This window comes from Mus caroli, unplaced genomic scaffold (genome assembly GCF_978045245.1).
Source record: "Mus caroli unplaced genomic scaffold, Mus_caroli_1 scaffold_3, whole genome shotgun sequence".
In the NCBI taxonomy this organism is placed as follows: Eukaryota; Metazoa; Chordata; class Mammalia; order Rodentia; family Muridae; genus Mus; species Mus caroli.
Window position 1 is genome coordinate 14,376,032 of NW_028227258.1, and position 17,233 is coordinate 14,393,264.

General features: G+C 42.7%; 1 protein-coding gene across 3 annotated transcripts in view; it reads right to left on the reverse strand.

Moving 5' to 3' along the window:
* Positions 1 to 17,233, reverse strand: part of Znhit6 (zinc finger HIT-type containing 6) — a 36,776-nt gene that overhangs the window by 6,230 nt on the left and 13,313 nt on the right. For all 3 annotated transcript variants that reach the window (XM_021158145.3, XM_085835445.1, XM_021158144.3), the window contains 4 exons: positions 11,442 to 11,510; positions 9,666 to 9,746; positions 8,149 to 8,226; positions 2,089 to 2,210 (listed from right to left, as the gene is read on the reverse strand). In XM_021158145.3, the coding sequence (XP_021013804.1) occupies positions 2,089 to 2,210; positions 8,149 to 8,226; positions 9,666 to 9,746; positions 11,442 to 11,510 (350 nt within the window). The remainder of the gene's footprint in view (positions 1 to 2,088; positions 2,211 to 8,148; positions 8,227 to 9,665; positions 9,747 to 11,441; positions 11,511 to 17,233) is intronic.

The following is a 17,233-nucleotide window of genomic DNA, read 5'->3' on the forward strand; positions in this document are numbered from 1 at the left end:
CGCAGCAAGGCAACACGCGTGCCTTTTCTTTGCCTATAAAGCTGCTCAGCTGACTTTTCCTGGGGTTCTGTCCTTTTCCTCATAGGACAGCACAGGCTGCGTTCTCAAGTCCCTCCCATCTGCTACTGGAGTGGCAGCCGAGGAGGTCCTGGGCAGGATCTTACACTCTTCTCAGTGCTCTCCACAGGACTCAAAGGTGCCCGTGTGTGTGTGTGTGTGTGTGTGTGTGTGTGTACCCCCACCAGCCAGAGTTAACTGGCACTTGCCTCTCCTGCCTAGCCTTTAAGTGGTAGAGTTAACCCTTTTCATTCCTTAAAAAGAGAAGGAAGGACAAACAAGCAAATACTAAAACCCCTTGGTGATGAATACAGGCAGACATAACTTTGGCAATCTCCAACCAAACACTGTAACAACCATCAACTGCATTTTCCAGCAAGACACTCTAACCCACTCGGCGCCTTAACCAGCACACTTTCCCACGGGGCGGAAATGACGCAATTCACAATATCAGCTGCTGTACACAGTCAGTTCTTTTACATCTATAAACACTGTGGGGAAGCACACAGATAAAATGCAGAAGCAGTCATGTTATAAAACTCACATCTTCCCCCCAAAGAGAACTCTATTCTCAGGATAAAAATTCAATTGGAGAGAACAAAATTTTCAATGCTTTCCCAAGAAAATGTTCAGTTCTGGCAGAACCTCCCTCACCATGAGCCACGCTGCAGAAGACCCGCTACAGGACTGCACAGAGGAGCTTGTCGCTTGATGGGCCACGGAAAATAAATGCATAAATGCATGTCCATAGGCCTGTCTGTCCTTCCTGCTAAGGGATGCACTGAGGACACGACAGCCAGGGCAGGGCCCTTGACCTCTGTCAGATTCTCTTTGCAGCTGCAGCCCTAGACAGCCCTTTACAGAGAAAGAGGAGTCACTTGTGTGTGCCTGTAAATAAGTCCAAAATAAAGCAACAGATTCTATGTGAGGTTCCAGTACAGGATGAATTATCCTTTCTTACTGCTGCATCCCAGGAAGCCTTGCCTGAATCAAGTGTTATTCCTAAACAAGGTGAAAGAGAAGCTGTGTGTGCTGTTTGTTTACATAGCCCGTGTTTGCCCTGGCGAGGAACTCACCCTACAACTTTCCCTGAAACCAACATTTAGAAGACTCAGCGCTATGTTAATCATGTTGAAGAAAAAGGTTTTACAAAAAGTTTAAAGAACTAAAAATGATTACTTAAAACTGAAATTTCTAATGTAAAAAAAAAGGGCTATTCTCAAATGGTAAAAAGAGACAAGAATAAATATAAGGCTTAGAGATTCTTAATTTATTTAAAAAAAAACCCTTTACATTTGTTAATCAGAATCTAGTTAAGATATAGCACTGAAGGAATCTTCAAAACCTTTTTTGCTAATTTTATACAAGAAAGAAAAAAATGACATATATACATGTGGAGAGAACACCTTACAAACAGGTAAAGCCACACTTGCTGAATAAAACTATCTAAACGTACAGATTCAGTGTCTCCTACAGTCTGCGGTACTACAGCCTGGCCTATATCCACACTTCTCAGCTGAAATGTTATCTCAGGGTTCTGAGTAATCTAAGTCTAACAGTTAGTGCTGAGCTTTAACCCAGCCAGAGACTTCTGTGTTACGTAGCACAGCTAGGTTACTTCCATCAGTGGCTGGAACACTGATGTGTAAGGTTTTTATACACCACCAAACATTCACACTCCCAGCTTTAGCAGTTTTAATATCCTCACGTGGACAAAGAATCAGAAGAGGCAGGAAATAACACCAGTGAGCTTAAAGAGGTAACTAGAGAGGCGTGGCCACAGCAGCTTAACTGAACATGGCCCAGATTTCACACAGAGCACACCCTTTCCTAGAAGGGAGGATAGGAAGCAGTCATTGCTCATTTCAGGAATCTCTTGAGTTTTCAGTAGACAGTAAACTACATCTTCACAATTCAAATCAGCCAAAACATCCTTTCCAGCAAGACACTCTAGCCCACCATTCCAGCAAGACACTCTAGCCCACCATCCACTCAGCATCGTAACCGGCACAAAACACCCACACTGCTTACCCTGAAGTAGCTGCATGTCATTACTAGATCCTCTCAACACCACGTGCAAAGTCGGGTACTCAATGATCACTTTGTCCTTCAAGTTGTCTGAAAGGCTTTTATAAGGATCCAGTTCATGATACCTTAAGAAAAACAAACAAAACACCACACTTATGTCTTCTAAGAATCCAGGCAAAGAGACTAACATTGAAATGAATCAGCAGGTGTACCAGTGCCTACAACCAAACGCATGAACAGCTAAGGCAAGAGGCTCATGGCTTTGAGGGCAGCCTAGGCTACATACACATCGAGTTCCTCTCTGGGGCGGTGTGTCAGCTTGCGCAGTAACAGTGTGTGCAGGAACATGCTGGCATCTGAATGTTGTTTCAGGTAAACAAGAAAATGCCAAGAAGAGGGTTACCAGCTTCATTCTTCCCTACCAATGACATATGACACTCAAAGGCAAACCCACAGCTCTTCCAAGTATTTGCTGTTCTTGCAGAGGACCTGGGTTTGGCTAGCACCCACATGGGTGGCTCCCAACCCTGACTCCAGCCCCAGTAATCCCAAGCCTCTGGCCTCCCCAGGCACCTGCACTCACATGCACATGCCTAAACAGCACACGTGATGAAAACAATAATAATAATAGTATTGAAAAATCAATCTTTAATAAAGAAAGCATACTGGAGCATGAAGGCTCAAGAGCAGAGATGTCCTCTGGAAGCACCACAGCCGACAGGGATTCAGAGTAAGTCACTGGTGAGTTCCGGCAGCTCTTAACTAGTATCAAGTTATTTGTATATGGAGTTATGAACTCTGGTAATAGCGAGGCTATCCTGCAAGGCTGTCCTGGGCAACAGGGGAAACAGATGCGCTTTAAAACTGCAAAGCCATGCCTACCATGGTAACAGGACTTCCTCAGAGGAAAACACTTGAGAGACTGAGTGTGAAGGAACCTGTGTGCAGCTTCTCTGACAATTGCTCTACCAAGAACTGGAGTTATTTATTTCAGAATCACAGAGCATTAAAAAGAATCAGGAAATGCAGAGTAAGTGTGTTTCTGCAGCAGCATCTGTGGTCACACACCATTCCCTCCCTGGGTAACAGAAGACAGCTGTGCAGAAAATATTTTACAAGTGGGTCCAGGATTTAAGGATCAAATGCTTCACATCTTTCAAACATCATTCCCTTAAAAATAAACAACGTGGGGCTGGAGAACCGCACAGCAGTTGTACTCAGTGCTCTTGCAGAGGACCTGGGTACCATTCCTGGAGCCCACAAGACACCTCACAACTGTTTGTTACTGCCCTTCCCGGAGGTCTGATGCCCTCTGCTGACCTCCACCAGTACTACAAAAATGTGGTGCACTACATGCATGCAAAGCATGCATTCACATGCATATAATTAAAAATAAATTTAAAAAGCATCAATTAAAATAACCCCCAGTTATAGTTACACTAAGAAAGACAGGCGATTACATTAGATAACGGAACAGAAAACTAATGTATAGTATACAATGACACAACTGAACTTTTCCTAGGGGCAAACACTGCCCGGGGTCTTCTCAGGCGGTGGGGGCAGGCATACTTGAAATAGCTTACCTTCCACACACTTAATCCTAACCACACGGCTCCCCCAAGGGACTTCACAAATAAAGGGACGTTTCTATTGATTTTAGCTTTTTTTGGCAAATGATTTTCTGTGTATAGCTAATACTTTTCAGTATTTTATCTCACTTTATAGCATTCACTGTGCACTTGGTTGCTTTAGATTGCCAAAAGCTGCATGGACTCAAACCCCAATATTACTGCTATTAAAAAAAAATACCATGTTCACAGCTACATACCACTGACCAGCACGCTACACATCAGATGCCTGAGATTGTTAGGGTTCCACCTGGTCACCGTGAGAGGCCAGGCTTACTGCGCAAACCAAGCAGGCACAATGCAAAACACTTACTACATAGATTGTTACAGTTGTCAACTAAAGAGCTGTTTCTCTCAACATGGATACTGAGAACCCAAGCAGGCTCACGCAGGAGGCTCAACAGGCATCTCCAAGGTTGATGGTAACTAGGAGCCTGGTCCTCAATCTTTCAAAGACATCGGCCAACTTCCTTCTGTCTGCCCCAGCAAGCTAGGGCGGGCGCAGGCTTCTATTCCTCACATTCTAGAGACTTAAAAAGAGGAGGGCCACAAACGACGCTACGTCCCATCTAGGTGGTGATGCTCTGGATCTCTACCCGTCCACTATCTAAAATATAAAACAGCCAAGCTCAACTCTCCCAAGATGTGACAATTTAATCATTGTCTAGTACACAGTAATTTTCCACTAAAAATAAGGTCGCTGACGGAAGCAATCACAGCTGTAAAATTTCAAGTTGTGATGCATATCTGCCACAAACATAACCTATGTTTTAGGACAGTGGTAAATATGTCTCCTCCTAGGTCTTTGGGTTAAAGGTGAAAACAACTGACCCTAAAGTACAGAACTGAACCTCTGACTTTTTGGGGCGTTGAGGGGAGAGTCCAAGACTTGATAAGGTATAAGTCAGCTCACTGCTATCTGGTGGCTTAATTTTTTAAAAATTATGGCTTATTCTAGAATAATGGAATTCAGTAAGATGCTGGAATAGATTTTTAGTTTGTATATCTTAAAAATTTATTGTTTTAAGGTTTCTGTTTTTAATTAGTATCCCCTTTTATTAGTTATTAAGAATTGTATACAATTTTGATCACATTCATCCCTTCCCACATCTCATCCAGATCACGCTTCTCCTCTTTATCTTCCTCTTCCTCTTCCTCTAAAAAACCATCAAGTCCCATATACTTTTGGATGTGTGGCCACTAACTGGAGTGTGATCAACCTAACAGAGGTCACACCCTTACAGATTAACTCTCTCTATACTCTCAGCTAGTGGTGGGACTTAGTGTCTGCTTCCTCTCCTCATGCTGGGATTCTGTCTGTCTTGGGCTTGCAGTGGTGTTGTGGACACTGTCACAACTGCTGTGAGTTCATATGCACGATGGAAGGAGTTCAAATGGAGTTACCTTATAATGGCATGACAATGTCCCCACCACAGGCTAACAAATGGGTTGCCTCTTGTAGAGCTGTTGACCCGTGAAGTCCTATATCCCCCAACACTAAGAGCTGCTGCCAGTGCTCTTGGTTATCCTCTGGAACTTGACAGTGAGACTCCACTGCTAAGCGCACCATATATGTGAGTCAAACAACACGGAGAAAGCAAGCTCATACCGCCTGGAAGCGTCATCCCTGCTGGCTGGCTCTCTCTCACAGGCTTGGAAGGTGACATGCACTCTAGTGGATAAGGCAAATAAGCACTGATCCTACACAGCTGTGCACCCCTTGAATGTGACAGTGACAACGGACCTGGCAAGATACACCCACTGGTACAACAGTGGTAGAAGGGTCATGGGAGTAACTATGGTTGGATTTAAGACCTGTTCCACAAGGAGAAACGCTTGTCTGGCACCATTACCAGGGTCAAGAACCTGTGGTTAGACAGTCCATCAGCCCTGAGGGAGAACCTATTATTATTCTGCTAAACTGATTCTTAAAGACTCGGTGTTACACTCATAGCTTAGTGAATCTCTCAACCCTCATCAGATGCACACACCATACACTATATATATCACACATACATACTCCCAAATGAAGACACTCAGAGAAGAAGAAAGAGATGTGCTGTGATGATTTGCAGACACGCTGAGCTCTAGATTGAATGGAGGTCTGTAAGCAGAGATAGCTGGAGACCAGGCCTGGTACTTGGGAGAAGGACTGCCAATACATGTAGATCTGGGAGCCACCTGTACAGACGTAATACTGCTGCCATCGTAAACAAGCTTCTGAAAAACTCATTGTTCCAAGACCCAATTTACTTGAAAAGAAATGTAAACCAACAGGAGCACCTGCGCCCTGTGGTGAGCAGCCTGAGTCAGCTGACACCGACCTTAGTATGCCTCCTACAAGAAACTGTTGGCTGAAAGAGGCTGTTACTTAAGAAACATGATGCTTAACTCAGGCCAGTGTGAGTCACATGGAACTTCACACAGAACACATTTCCTCCTTTTACCAAGGAAACAGTCTCTAGGATGCTAAAACCAAAAGAAAGCAAACTGAAATGACAACTTTTTTAATTCACACCAATTTCACATGATACTAAGCTGGATGTATTTTTTTTTGCCAAGTTAAAATAATGAAATATATATATGTATATATATTTATTGTGAATAATAACAACAAGAAATGTGGCCTGTAAGATCTAATATGGAATGTTTTAATGTAAAACAAACAGGGCTCTAAGTTCTCTGTAAATCATGTCCTCTGGAAAGACAATGTTATTATCTCTTACTGGAACATTTTACTGATAAGGAATTTTAGTCATGTAACTAATAAAAAGAGGTCCTTCGCTTTGGAAATTCAGTTGCAGCCAACAAGGTGTGTGTGCAGGCTCAGCTGCTGGGACCCACTGCTTCGGCCTTCCCGATGTGACTGGCTGCCAGGACTGACTCCTCTGACCTTCTCTCTGGCTCATGTCCTCTGACAGGCACTTCTGCTGCTTTTCTGTCCTCTACACTTTGTCTTTGTTAACTCAAATTTCTAGTGTTAAAATATTTGCGATCAGCCTAGCAATCTGCCCTCTAGTTTAAGTAAGTATCCTACAATTATCTTTTTATCAAAAACACTTGGATGTCCTTGAGTTTTAGAAGTGAGCCCGGTGCCACGCAGTCAAATCTGCCGAGTGTAAGGAGCACTTACGACTTTTGTTCACTGTCCACGGCCCAATTCACCTTGACTCCAATCTAAGCAGAATAAACCTCACCTTACTTAATGAAGGAAAACAGGAACAATATACCAACTTAAATCAAATAATCAATAAACAAGCAAGACCAAAATGCAAACCATTTCCTTTTGTTTTATAACTGTATAAAAATAATACAGGCGGCCTTCCCCAGATCTGGTAAAACTGAATTATCAGGCTACCCGAATAAGTAAGTACAAGGCAATCATGCCAAGCTCAGACTATAATAACTAAAATAAATATTATTTCATTTTGTTAAAGTAATGTGGGTGTCAGATTCGTGTACTGATGCAAACACTAAGCAAGCCTTCTGTATAGTCCCTGACAGTGACTACCTTCGCTACTTGTAGTTATCTCAGATAACATATTTCCCCCCATATTTTCCTTTCTTTCAGTGTAGGAGATTAAAGTCAAAGATTTGGGGAACCAAGATGGCCAGTGCGCTCACAGTCTCCCTCATTCCCACCTCTCAGTAGCAGCCTAGCACAGGGAGTGTCGAAGCTCAGTAGTGGGGCCATGGCTCCACAGGTGATCTGGTCATGGGTGAATAAAGCCCAGGAATGCTCTCTCTCTCAGCTCATGGTTTGCCAGATCCCTCTCGTTGCCTTTTATGTGGGGCTCTTTCTAAGACAGTTCATGAAGCAGCCACCTCATTAGGTGAGCTTTTGAGCTTCCAAGATTATAAATATAAACACTGGAACTCATACATTCTTGAGATATGGGCGACTTTTTGGTTCCATCTGAGGATACTTCAAAATACTGGAGCCAAGTGTGGTGGGCGCACACCTTTAATCCTACCACTTGGGAGACAGGGTCAAGCAGATCTTTGTGAGTTTGAGGCCAATCTGGTCCAAGTTCCAAGATGTCAGAGGTACACAGAGAAACCCTGCCTTGAAAAGCCAAAAAACCCAGATGGGTGATTGCTATAAAACTTGTGTGGGGCTGGAGAAATGGCTCAGTGGTTAAGAGCACTGACTGCTTTTCTGAAGGTCCTGAGTTCAAATCCCAGCAACCATATGGTGGCTCACAACCACCCATAATAAGATCTGATGCCCTCTTCTGGGGTGTCTGAAGACAGCTACAGTGTACTTATATATAATAAATATTGTATGATTATTTTAGTATTTTAACTTGAAAGTGGTAAGTTTAGATTTCGAGATTTTTTTTGTTCACAGCAAAACAATTAGTATAATAGTTAGCTACTTCACCTAATCAAGCTAGTTAATTATATACAGAGAAAATGACGGAAGCAATTTTACCTTATCATATTTTGTTGCATATTTTCGACCCTCATTAAAATTTGGACCCCAGTTTGTGACTGTGCGTAGGCTTTCAATCTGGAAGAAAACAATGCAGTAGAGGAAGAAAAAATTATTTTTAATCTATTTCCAGATAGTCTTCATAGAGACTAAGCATCTATGAGCAGCTAATGTTCATAATTCAGCTATCCATGAGGAGAGAGAGAAAAAGATGGTTTCTAAGATGTGAAAGCAATACTGAACCAGAGCAGGTTACACATCTGAAATTCAAGTCTTGTTCTGTCAGTACATATGCTAAAAAACATACTTGTATCAGCAAACAGTCAGCTGCTTACCACCATACTGCCTTCAATTTAGTAACAAACCCTCTTCATCAATGCCAACTATCTGAGCAATGATAATAACTAGATTATCAATTAGTCAAGCTTTAACTGTCAGACTTGTCCCAAAGACAAGGCCCAGCTCCTGCATGGCTTGCAAGAGTCTGGCTGGTGCTGTCTTCTTCAATAGTGAGAAACAACAGGATCCACCAGGTATAAACTTCAACCCTCTAGGAATCAAACAATCACTCCCATCTCAAGAAGAGGCCACCCACTCGGTTCCTGCCGGGGAGCACAGCCTGGAAACTACCCACCACCAAGCTTCCTGCCAGAGCGCTGCCGTGTGCACGCCAGGCCCAGAGACTTTAGACGTCTCTCTTTCATGCTTCCTGACTTTTTATCTAGTATTATTCTAATATCACCCATGGGGAACTTAAAGCATGGTGGTGAAGCAGTTTACTCTGATCACACGGTTCAGAGGCAGGCAGGTAGCTACTTAACTCACATATCCAGGAGAGACTTTCCACTAAGCTGTGCTACCCACTTTTGGCCATGCTGTACTTCTAGAGGCAAAGTGTAACCTTGCTTAGTTCTTTGAGGACTTGGCTGAAAAATAATTTCCTGTCTTTCACAGTTACTAGAAAAGCTTTAAGTTTTAGAATTTTTAGTTCAATGTGAAAGGCAGTCTGGTCTAAGGCTGAGACTGTAGACTTCAGTCCTGTAGAGGTCTGAATCTCAGCTTCCTGGACTATTGGTCACAGGAGGTTATTGAACCTACTTAAGCCTCAGTTTCTCCACCTATAAAATGGGTGTGAGCTGCTGGAACAGTTAAATGAATTGACACCATTCCTGCCTACTTGAGGAGCATCTGTGTCACTAGTTTTACAGTGACTGAACCTCAGCAAATTCCAACAATATACTTAAATACAGCCACAACTTCCTATAATAAATACACACCCAAAAATACGTTAACCTTTGCATCCAGCAAGACGAACCAGCAGGTAAAGATGCCCGTGAAGCCTGGTGGTCTAAGTTCCAACCCTGAGAGGCACATGGTGGAAGGAGAGCCCGTTCTCCACAGTCTCTATAATCTCTGTGTGTGTTCTGCAGCACGCGTGTGCACACATGCACACTCATACAACATTTAAGTCAACAGTTTAAATCTTGTCAGAAAGCTACAAGATTTTTGAAACATACCTCTGACGAATCACAGGGTCAGACTCTTCAGGATCGATGTAAGGCTTTAGAATTTCATTAATAGTTTTATCATCTGGTACTCTTTCCAACAGAGAAGAAAAATAGCTACATTATTATTAATAATTGCTACTAAGTGTTAACTTAAAACTACTAAATTTTGTATAAATACTGGCAAGGACCCTTTATTTCTTTATTTTACTCTTGGCAAAATATAGCATAAAAATGTTTTTCTTGATAAGTTTTTGCAGAAGAAAAGCACAGACATACTTTCTAGGAACACGTGATAAAAGTCTTTAAAAATCTAGAAAACCTCTTTACCAGTCACTTATAAAAATATGAAGCTGCTTGTAATGTATACCTATGTTCAAACTTTAAAAACTTAAAACTGAAACATGTATGACTCTCAGAGAAATACATCAGAGGAACACTCAGGAGGCTGCAAGCCAGCCAGTGTTCTGCTCACTCAGCCAGAGCCACAGTCAGGCTTAAAGCTGATTCCAATTTCCCTGCAGTGAAGCATATTAGGTTTTCAAACCTTCCTGTATATGCACACAGCTTTACATTTCTATAAAAGCTGCATAACAAAATTAAGACTCCCCTGAAAAACTAATGTATCTTAGCAATTTAACTCACTGAACCTCTGCTTCACTCGCCTCTGTATTAAGACCAATCCTGCCTTCTGCTTCGAAACAAAATTCTTTGCTAACTCCCCGTGACGATTCCAAAGACAATGCACAGTGGGGACAGATGCTGAGAACACCACCTAACATCCACTTAGAACCACACAGCATGGTTAATAAAATCTGAGTGATACGTGGATATATTCTTAAACAACCTTAACAAGCCTTGATAATATTAAGTGATGATGCACTTATGCATGCATATGTAGGAGAGATTATGATGTATACACATAGGTTTCATACATACACCTATAATATTTTCTGTGGATTCTATCACTATAGCAGAGTTTTCCTATAGCAGAATTCTTGGTTATTTCTCATGTCCCGTGGAGTCACTCAGTTTCAGACCTCCTGATTTGGATCACGTCCTTCCTTAAATCACGCTCCCTGCTCAAATAATCACTGCCACAGTCAAGGTTAACTTTTCCCTTCAAGTCTGACCCACTTTCTAGACATTCCTGAAATGGTTAAAATTTCTGGAGTTTTCCATACTCTCAGACAGAACCTCGTCAGCATGGTAGCTGATTTGATCCACATGCTGCTGGGCTCAGCTGCAGGACCCTTAATCACGGCCAATGAGGACTGCACTGTGACTAGCACAGCTTCAGTTATTCATTCAGCCACTTGCCTGTGTAATTCCAGAGCCTTAAAGTAAGACATCTGTAGGGGACAGTGGTAGTACCGTACCTTTTTTCATTTTTTTAAATCTTTTTTCCCTTTTATTTTATTTTTTTTTATTAGATATTTTCTTTATTTACATTTCAAATGCTATCCCGAAAATCCCCCATACCTCCCCGCCTCCCACTTCTTGGCCCTGGCTTTCCCCTGTACTGGGGCATATAAGGTTTGTAAGACCAAGGGGCCTCTCTTTCCAATGATGGTCGACTAGGCCATCTGCTACATATGCAGCTAGAGATACGAGCTCTGGGGGTACTGGTTAGTTCATATTGTTGTTCCACCTATAGGGCTGCAGACCCCTTCAGCTCCTTGGGTACTTTCTCTAGCTCCACCATTGGGGGCCCTGTGATCCATCCAATAGCTAACTGTGAGCATCCACTTCTGTATTTGCCAGGCACTGGAATAGCCTCATACATACCTTTTTTCTATGTACTCTGCTTGACTCTGAGGAAACTGGAGCTTGACATGCCAACAAAACTGCTGCTTCCTAGGAGAGAACAATTATGAGCGGATTAGGGTAGAGAAGAATCAAAGCCCACAGAGCAGATCAGTTTCCACTGTAGGAATTTCTAGAGCGGCTCCCAAACCTTGACTACTTTTTATTCAGGGCTGCTTGCCACTTTGTAAAGCCGTGGGAACGACGTCCTGGAGTCATGGACTTGGAAGGTTGATAAGCAGAAAGAACAGAACTTCTGAACCCGAGGGACGTTTGTCTTCCTGACTTAGGAGGTGGTTTCTCATAGCTGGGGTGTTTGAGATGGGTGAGCCTGCATTCGGAGTTTACACTCACATTTCCTCATGACTAAGCACAGTGAGCTGGTGTCCTCCAGACTCATCTAGAAAGCAGGTGAAGGAAGTCTTGTCCAGTTGTGTCCAGCTGGTTGTCTGCACACTTGTGAGGATGACTGTGTGCATTCAGTAGCAAAACAGGACACAACAGGCTGGTTGCTAAGCAAAACACACAGAGTGCCTCTGCTTTCCATCTAGACTTTGGTCTGTGTGGGACCTAAACCGTAACTCACTAAATGTTTGCTTTTAGAAAAATGACCACATGCTCATCAGACCCAAATCAAACAAAATGAAACTTAAAAAACCCAACTACTGTTTGAAGCACCACTACAGGAATGTAAATCTCTTCACTTGAAGTGATGGCTTTATACAGCTCTCCTGTTTGTTTTTGTTGTTGTTGTTGTTTTGAAACAGGGTTCCAGGGTCTGACTATGCAGCCCTGGCTAGCCTAGAAGCCTTGCTATGTAGGCCAGTTTGTACTTGAGGTCAGAGGTCAACCTGCCTCTGACCTGGCCTACATGTACTTGCTTGTCTTAGAAGAAAACTTTGGCCACCGCTTGCTATATCTCTTCTAGGCAGTGATCAGTAGTAGTAAATAGTACAACCCCAAATCTATAACATTTTCTAAAAAGCACAACTTTAGCAGTACATCTTCCATGTATACGATTTAGTGAGGATTCTTCTTCGTTTTATCTGAAGGCAATGGCTGTACGCCAATGAAAATGCTGTCTGGTGAGTAAGTCACCACACATTTGAATACAGCAGGTTTTGGAAAAGCTGAAGAAAAGAGTGTGCAGATTATGTTTGTGTTTACAGTGCCATTATTATATAAGAAACAACTGAGTTTGGTTTAGTTTATTTTTATTTTTTGATAGAACAACATCAGTAAGCACACATTACTAATACAGAAGCCTGATGTCTAGTGTCTCGGAGACAAAGACCTGAATTCAGATGCAGCAGTTATTAGTTTTAAGCAAGTAGTTGAGGGAATAGCACGCAGCTGTACCCGCTGAGCCACCTCACTGGCTCTTCCCTGAAGACTTTTTAACTGAAATTCATGTAGGCCTAACTTAAGTGATAACCAACAAGAAACAGATACACACAGACAATCAAATCTGCTCTGGAGACTCCAAAGAATTGTTTTCAACTTTCACAATTACATATGGTGATACACAAATGGCTTAAACCATGAACATATACTAAAGCCAGAATGCTACCTGGTGTCTCCTAAAGCCACATTCCAAGAAATCCTCCCATCATCAGGCTAGTTCAGTGCTTCTCAATCGTGGCAGGCCGATATTTTAGAGCAGCCGCTTCACTGCTCCATACACCACTGGAGGACATTTATCAGAGCCCAGACTGACCCACCAGATGTCTTAAGAACTCAGGCTTCCGGGTCTGACAATAACTGACCATGCTCCCCGGCATCCCCAGAAGGAAAACACGGCCATAACAGAGTATCGGGACAGAGGCTTAGCTTCAACTCACTGTTCCCCAGATTCAGTCAGATGCATTCAACAACAGTGAACACAGCACCCTTGGCAAATCCACTTTCTCAAGGATGAAAATACCACCTAGAACATTCTACATAACGTAAACAACCCGAGTCAGTTGTTCACAGCTGACTAGCTAGCTCAGTGAAGCGGTAGGCACAATTACTAACAGTGCCATCCCTTTCTGGGCAACTCACTCACAATCAGCTCTTGCAGTCCCAAGAAGCCAAAGGTGTCAGAGGAACAATCAGCAAGGGTGTGGTGACAGTTTATCTTTCCCCAAATACTGACAAGTAAACACCCACCCACACACACACCCTCTCATACACACACACCATGCATGCAACAGAGCCAGTAATGTCCCAGTGCTTTTTGGATAGTCAACAAAACCTTACTGCAGGAGCCTCCACAGGGCAGCGAGTGTCTGAAAGGCTCCCTGGGGAGAGGGGGAGGAGAAAACAATATAAAAAATGATGGAAAAACAAGTATGAAATAGGGAATATCAATATTATGCAATATTTATATCCAGGAGCTATACGTATTTACCAACCCTCACTCACTTGGAACTGTGAAGGATAATCCTTTCCTTTCCAAGTTTCAATAAAAGATGTAGATGAGGACACTGGCAGAGGGCTCTATGATCATGCACTCAATTATTCTTGACTTTCTTCTTCTTTTTTTAAAGATTTATTTATTTATTATATGTAAGTACACTGTAGCTGTCTTCAGACACTCCAGAAGAGGGTATCAGATTTCATTACGGATGGCTGTGAGCCACCATGTGGTTGCTGGGATTTGAACTCAGGACCTTCGGAAGAGCAGTCGGCGCTCTTAACCACTGAGCCATCTCGCCAGCCCTCTTGACTTTATTCTTAAACACTGCCATTTTAACCTGAAGCTCTATCAGAATCCTAAGGAATCCACAAATCCAAAGCCACCAGCTCCTGATAACTGGTACTACTGCAGGGCTGTTCAAATGCAATGCAAAGAATGCACACAGAAAAGACACGTGGTGGCTATCAGACTTAAAGATATACTCTGAAAATTAGTAGCACCAGGAATATGGAGAAAAATACACTGTCCATTGCTGGCCAGAATACACATAGATAAAAGCCTCTGGCAGCGCAATTTCACAAAAAGCTATAAATACAAATTAATCATTTAAAACTGTATTAGTTTTTGCCCATCTGTTTCATTCCTATGAATTTATACTGAGGAAGGACCGGATAAGGAGTAAGATATGGGTAACCGTTCACTGCACCGCTGCTACAGTAGGGCCAGCGGAAACAACCTCCATCGTCAGGAAAGATTAACACAGTGAATGCTAACTAGTCCTAGGGCACGGGCAGGGCTCTGCAGTGAGGCAGGGAAGTACTTCTAAGTCTCAGAGTATGACATGAAATACCCTCGTTCCTATTTAAGAATAGGTCTGCATTAAATAAATCTTTCATATTTGATTTGTTATTTTCCACGACTAAAACCAAAGATATTTTTATTGAGAAGAACCATATAATAGTGAGACAAACACTGGAAGTAATCCTTACATTTTTTAAAAACTAAAATACTTCTTTATTAGAAATTCACCTGAATTTTTACCAATCCTAAATCTGATAGGGGACTAATATCCAATATATACAAAGAGCTCAAGAAGCTGGACTCCAGAAATTCAAGTAACCCCATTAAAAACTGGGGTTCAGAGCTAAACAAAGAATTCTCAACTGAGGAATACCGAATGGCTGAGAAGCACCTGAAAAAATGTTCAACATCCTTAATCATCAGGGAAATGCAAATCAAAACAACCCTGAGATTCCACCTCACACCAGTCAGAATGGCTAAGATCTAATATTCAGGTGACATCAGATGCTAGTGAGGATGTGGAGAAAGAGGAACACTCCTCCATTGTTGGTGGGATTGCAAGCTTGTACAACCACTCTGGAAGTCAGTCTGGAGGTTTCTCAGAAAATTAGACATAACACTACCAAAAGATCCAGCAATACCTCTCCTGGGCATATATCCAGAAGTTCCAACTGGTAATAAGAACACATGCTCCACTATGTTCATAGCAGCCTTATTTATAATAGCCAGAAGCTGGAAAGAACCCAGATGACCCTCAACAGAGGAATGGACACAGAAAATGTGGTACATTTACACAATGGAGTACTACTCAGCTATTAAAAACAATGAATTTATGAAATTCTTGGACAAATGGATGGATCTGGAGGATATCATCCTTAGTGAGGTAACCCAATCACAAAAGAAGTCATTAGTTATGTACTCACTGATAAGTAGATATTAGCCCAAGATACAATTTGCAAAACACACGAAAATCAAGAAGAGGGAAGACCAATGGGTGGATACTTCATTCCTCCTTAGAATAGGGAACAAATACCCACAAAAGGATTTACAGAGACAAAGTTTGGAGCTAAGACGAAAGGATGGACTATCCAGAGACTACCCCACCCGGGGATTGCCACCAAACCCAGACACTATTGCATATGCCAGCAAGATTTTGCTGAAGGGACCCTGTTATAGCTGTCTCGTATGAGGCTATACCAGTGCCTGGCAAATACAGAAGTGGATGCTCACAGTCATCTATAAGATGGATCACAGGGCCCCCAATGGAGAAGCTAGAGAAAGCACCCAAGGAGCTGAAGGAGTCTGCAACCCTATAGGTGGAACAACAATATGAACTAACCAGTACCGCCGGAGCTCGTGTCTCCAGCTGCATATGTAGCAGAAGATGGCCTACTCGGCCATCACTGGGAAGAGAGGCCCCTTGGTATTGCCAACTTTATATGCCCCAGTACAGGGGAATGCCAGGGCCAAGAAGCAGGTGTGTGTGGGTAGGGGAGCAGGGTGGGGGGAGGGTATAGGGAACTTTGGGGATAGCATTTGAAATGTATATAAAGAAAATATCTAATAAATAAATAAAAGGGAAAAAAAAAAAAGAAATTCACCTGAACATGTAATTGGTGAAGGTGCAGCCTCAGTTGCAATTGAAGGCCCAGGACTGAAGGGGATCACGCAGTGTTTTGGAGATGCCAGTACCATGAGATGACCACCAAGAGCAGCAGCGACAGTGGAGTACAGGCATCTGGAGCCCAGAGGACGACGTGTGTGCTACAAAGGGCATGGCTGGAGAAGTGACCCAAGCCCTTGGAGGAGCCCAGAAGATCGTGAGTTGGATCCCAGACATTGGATGGTTGGAGATTGATTTTTGCTTTTGATTGTGACTGTGCCCTGATATTTTCCCTCTTGAAGGAAGAAACTATTTTAGTGGAGCCCACAGTTAAGAGACTTTTCATTATAAAAAGACGTTGGATTTTAAAAGAGGTTGAAATTTTAAGACTATGTAAAGACTGTGGGACTTTCAAAGTTGTTTAGACCCACAGGGCAACCTGTGGGAGTTGGTTCTCTCCTCTTACTATGTTGGCCCTGGGCATTAAACTAGATGCCTAAGACTTGGCACCTTTCCTCACTGAGCCATTTCACTGGTCCTTGTATGTTCTTCCGCTTTTTTTTTTCATGATTTTTGAGACAGGGTTTCACTGTGTAGTTCTGGCTGTCCAGGAAATCAATTTGTAGACAGACCAGGCTGACCTCAAACACAGAAATCCACCTGGCCCTTCCTCCCAAATGCTGGGATGAAAGCTTGTGCCGCCATATCTAGCTTTGTTTGTGCTTTTAAGAAGTATTTCTAACTATTTGAGAACCACATTGATATGATGTCAGCCTGAACCTTAAGTTGAGTGTTAGATACAAATGTCTCCTCAGATAGTCTGGAGCTGCCCAACAAGGCTCCTGTGCTGGAATCCCGTTTCCTACCGCACCAGTGCTGAGTTGGAGCTTGAGACACAGCTGAGCACCGGCCTCTGCCCAGATGACATGAGTATGCACCGGTCCATGCACATGATAGTGGATTATGAAC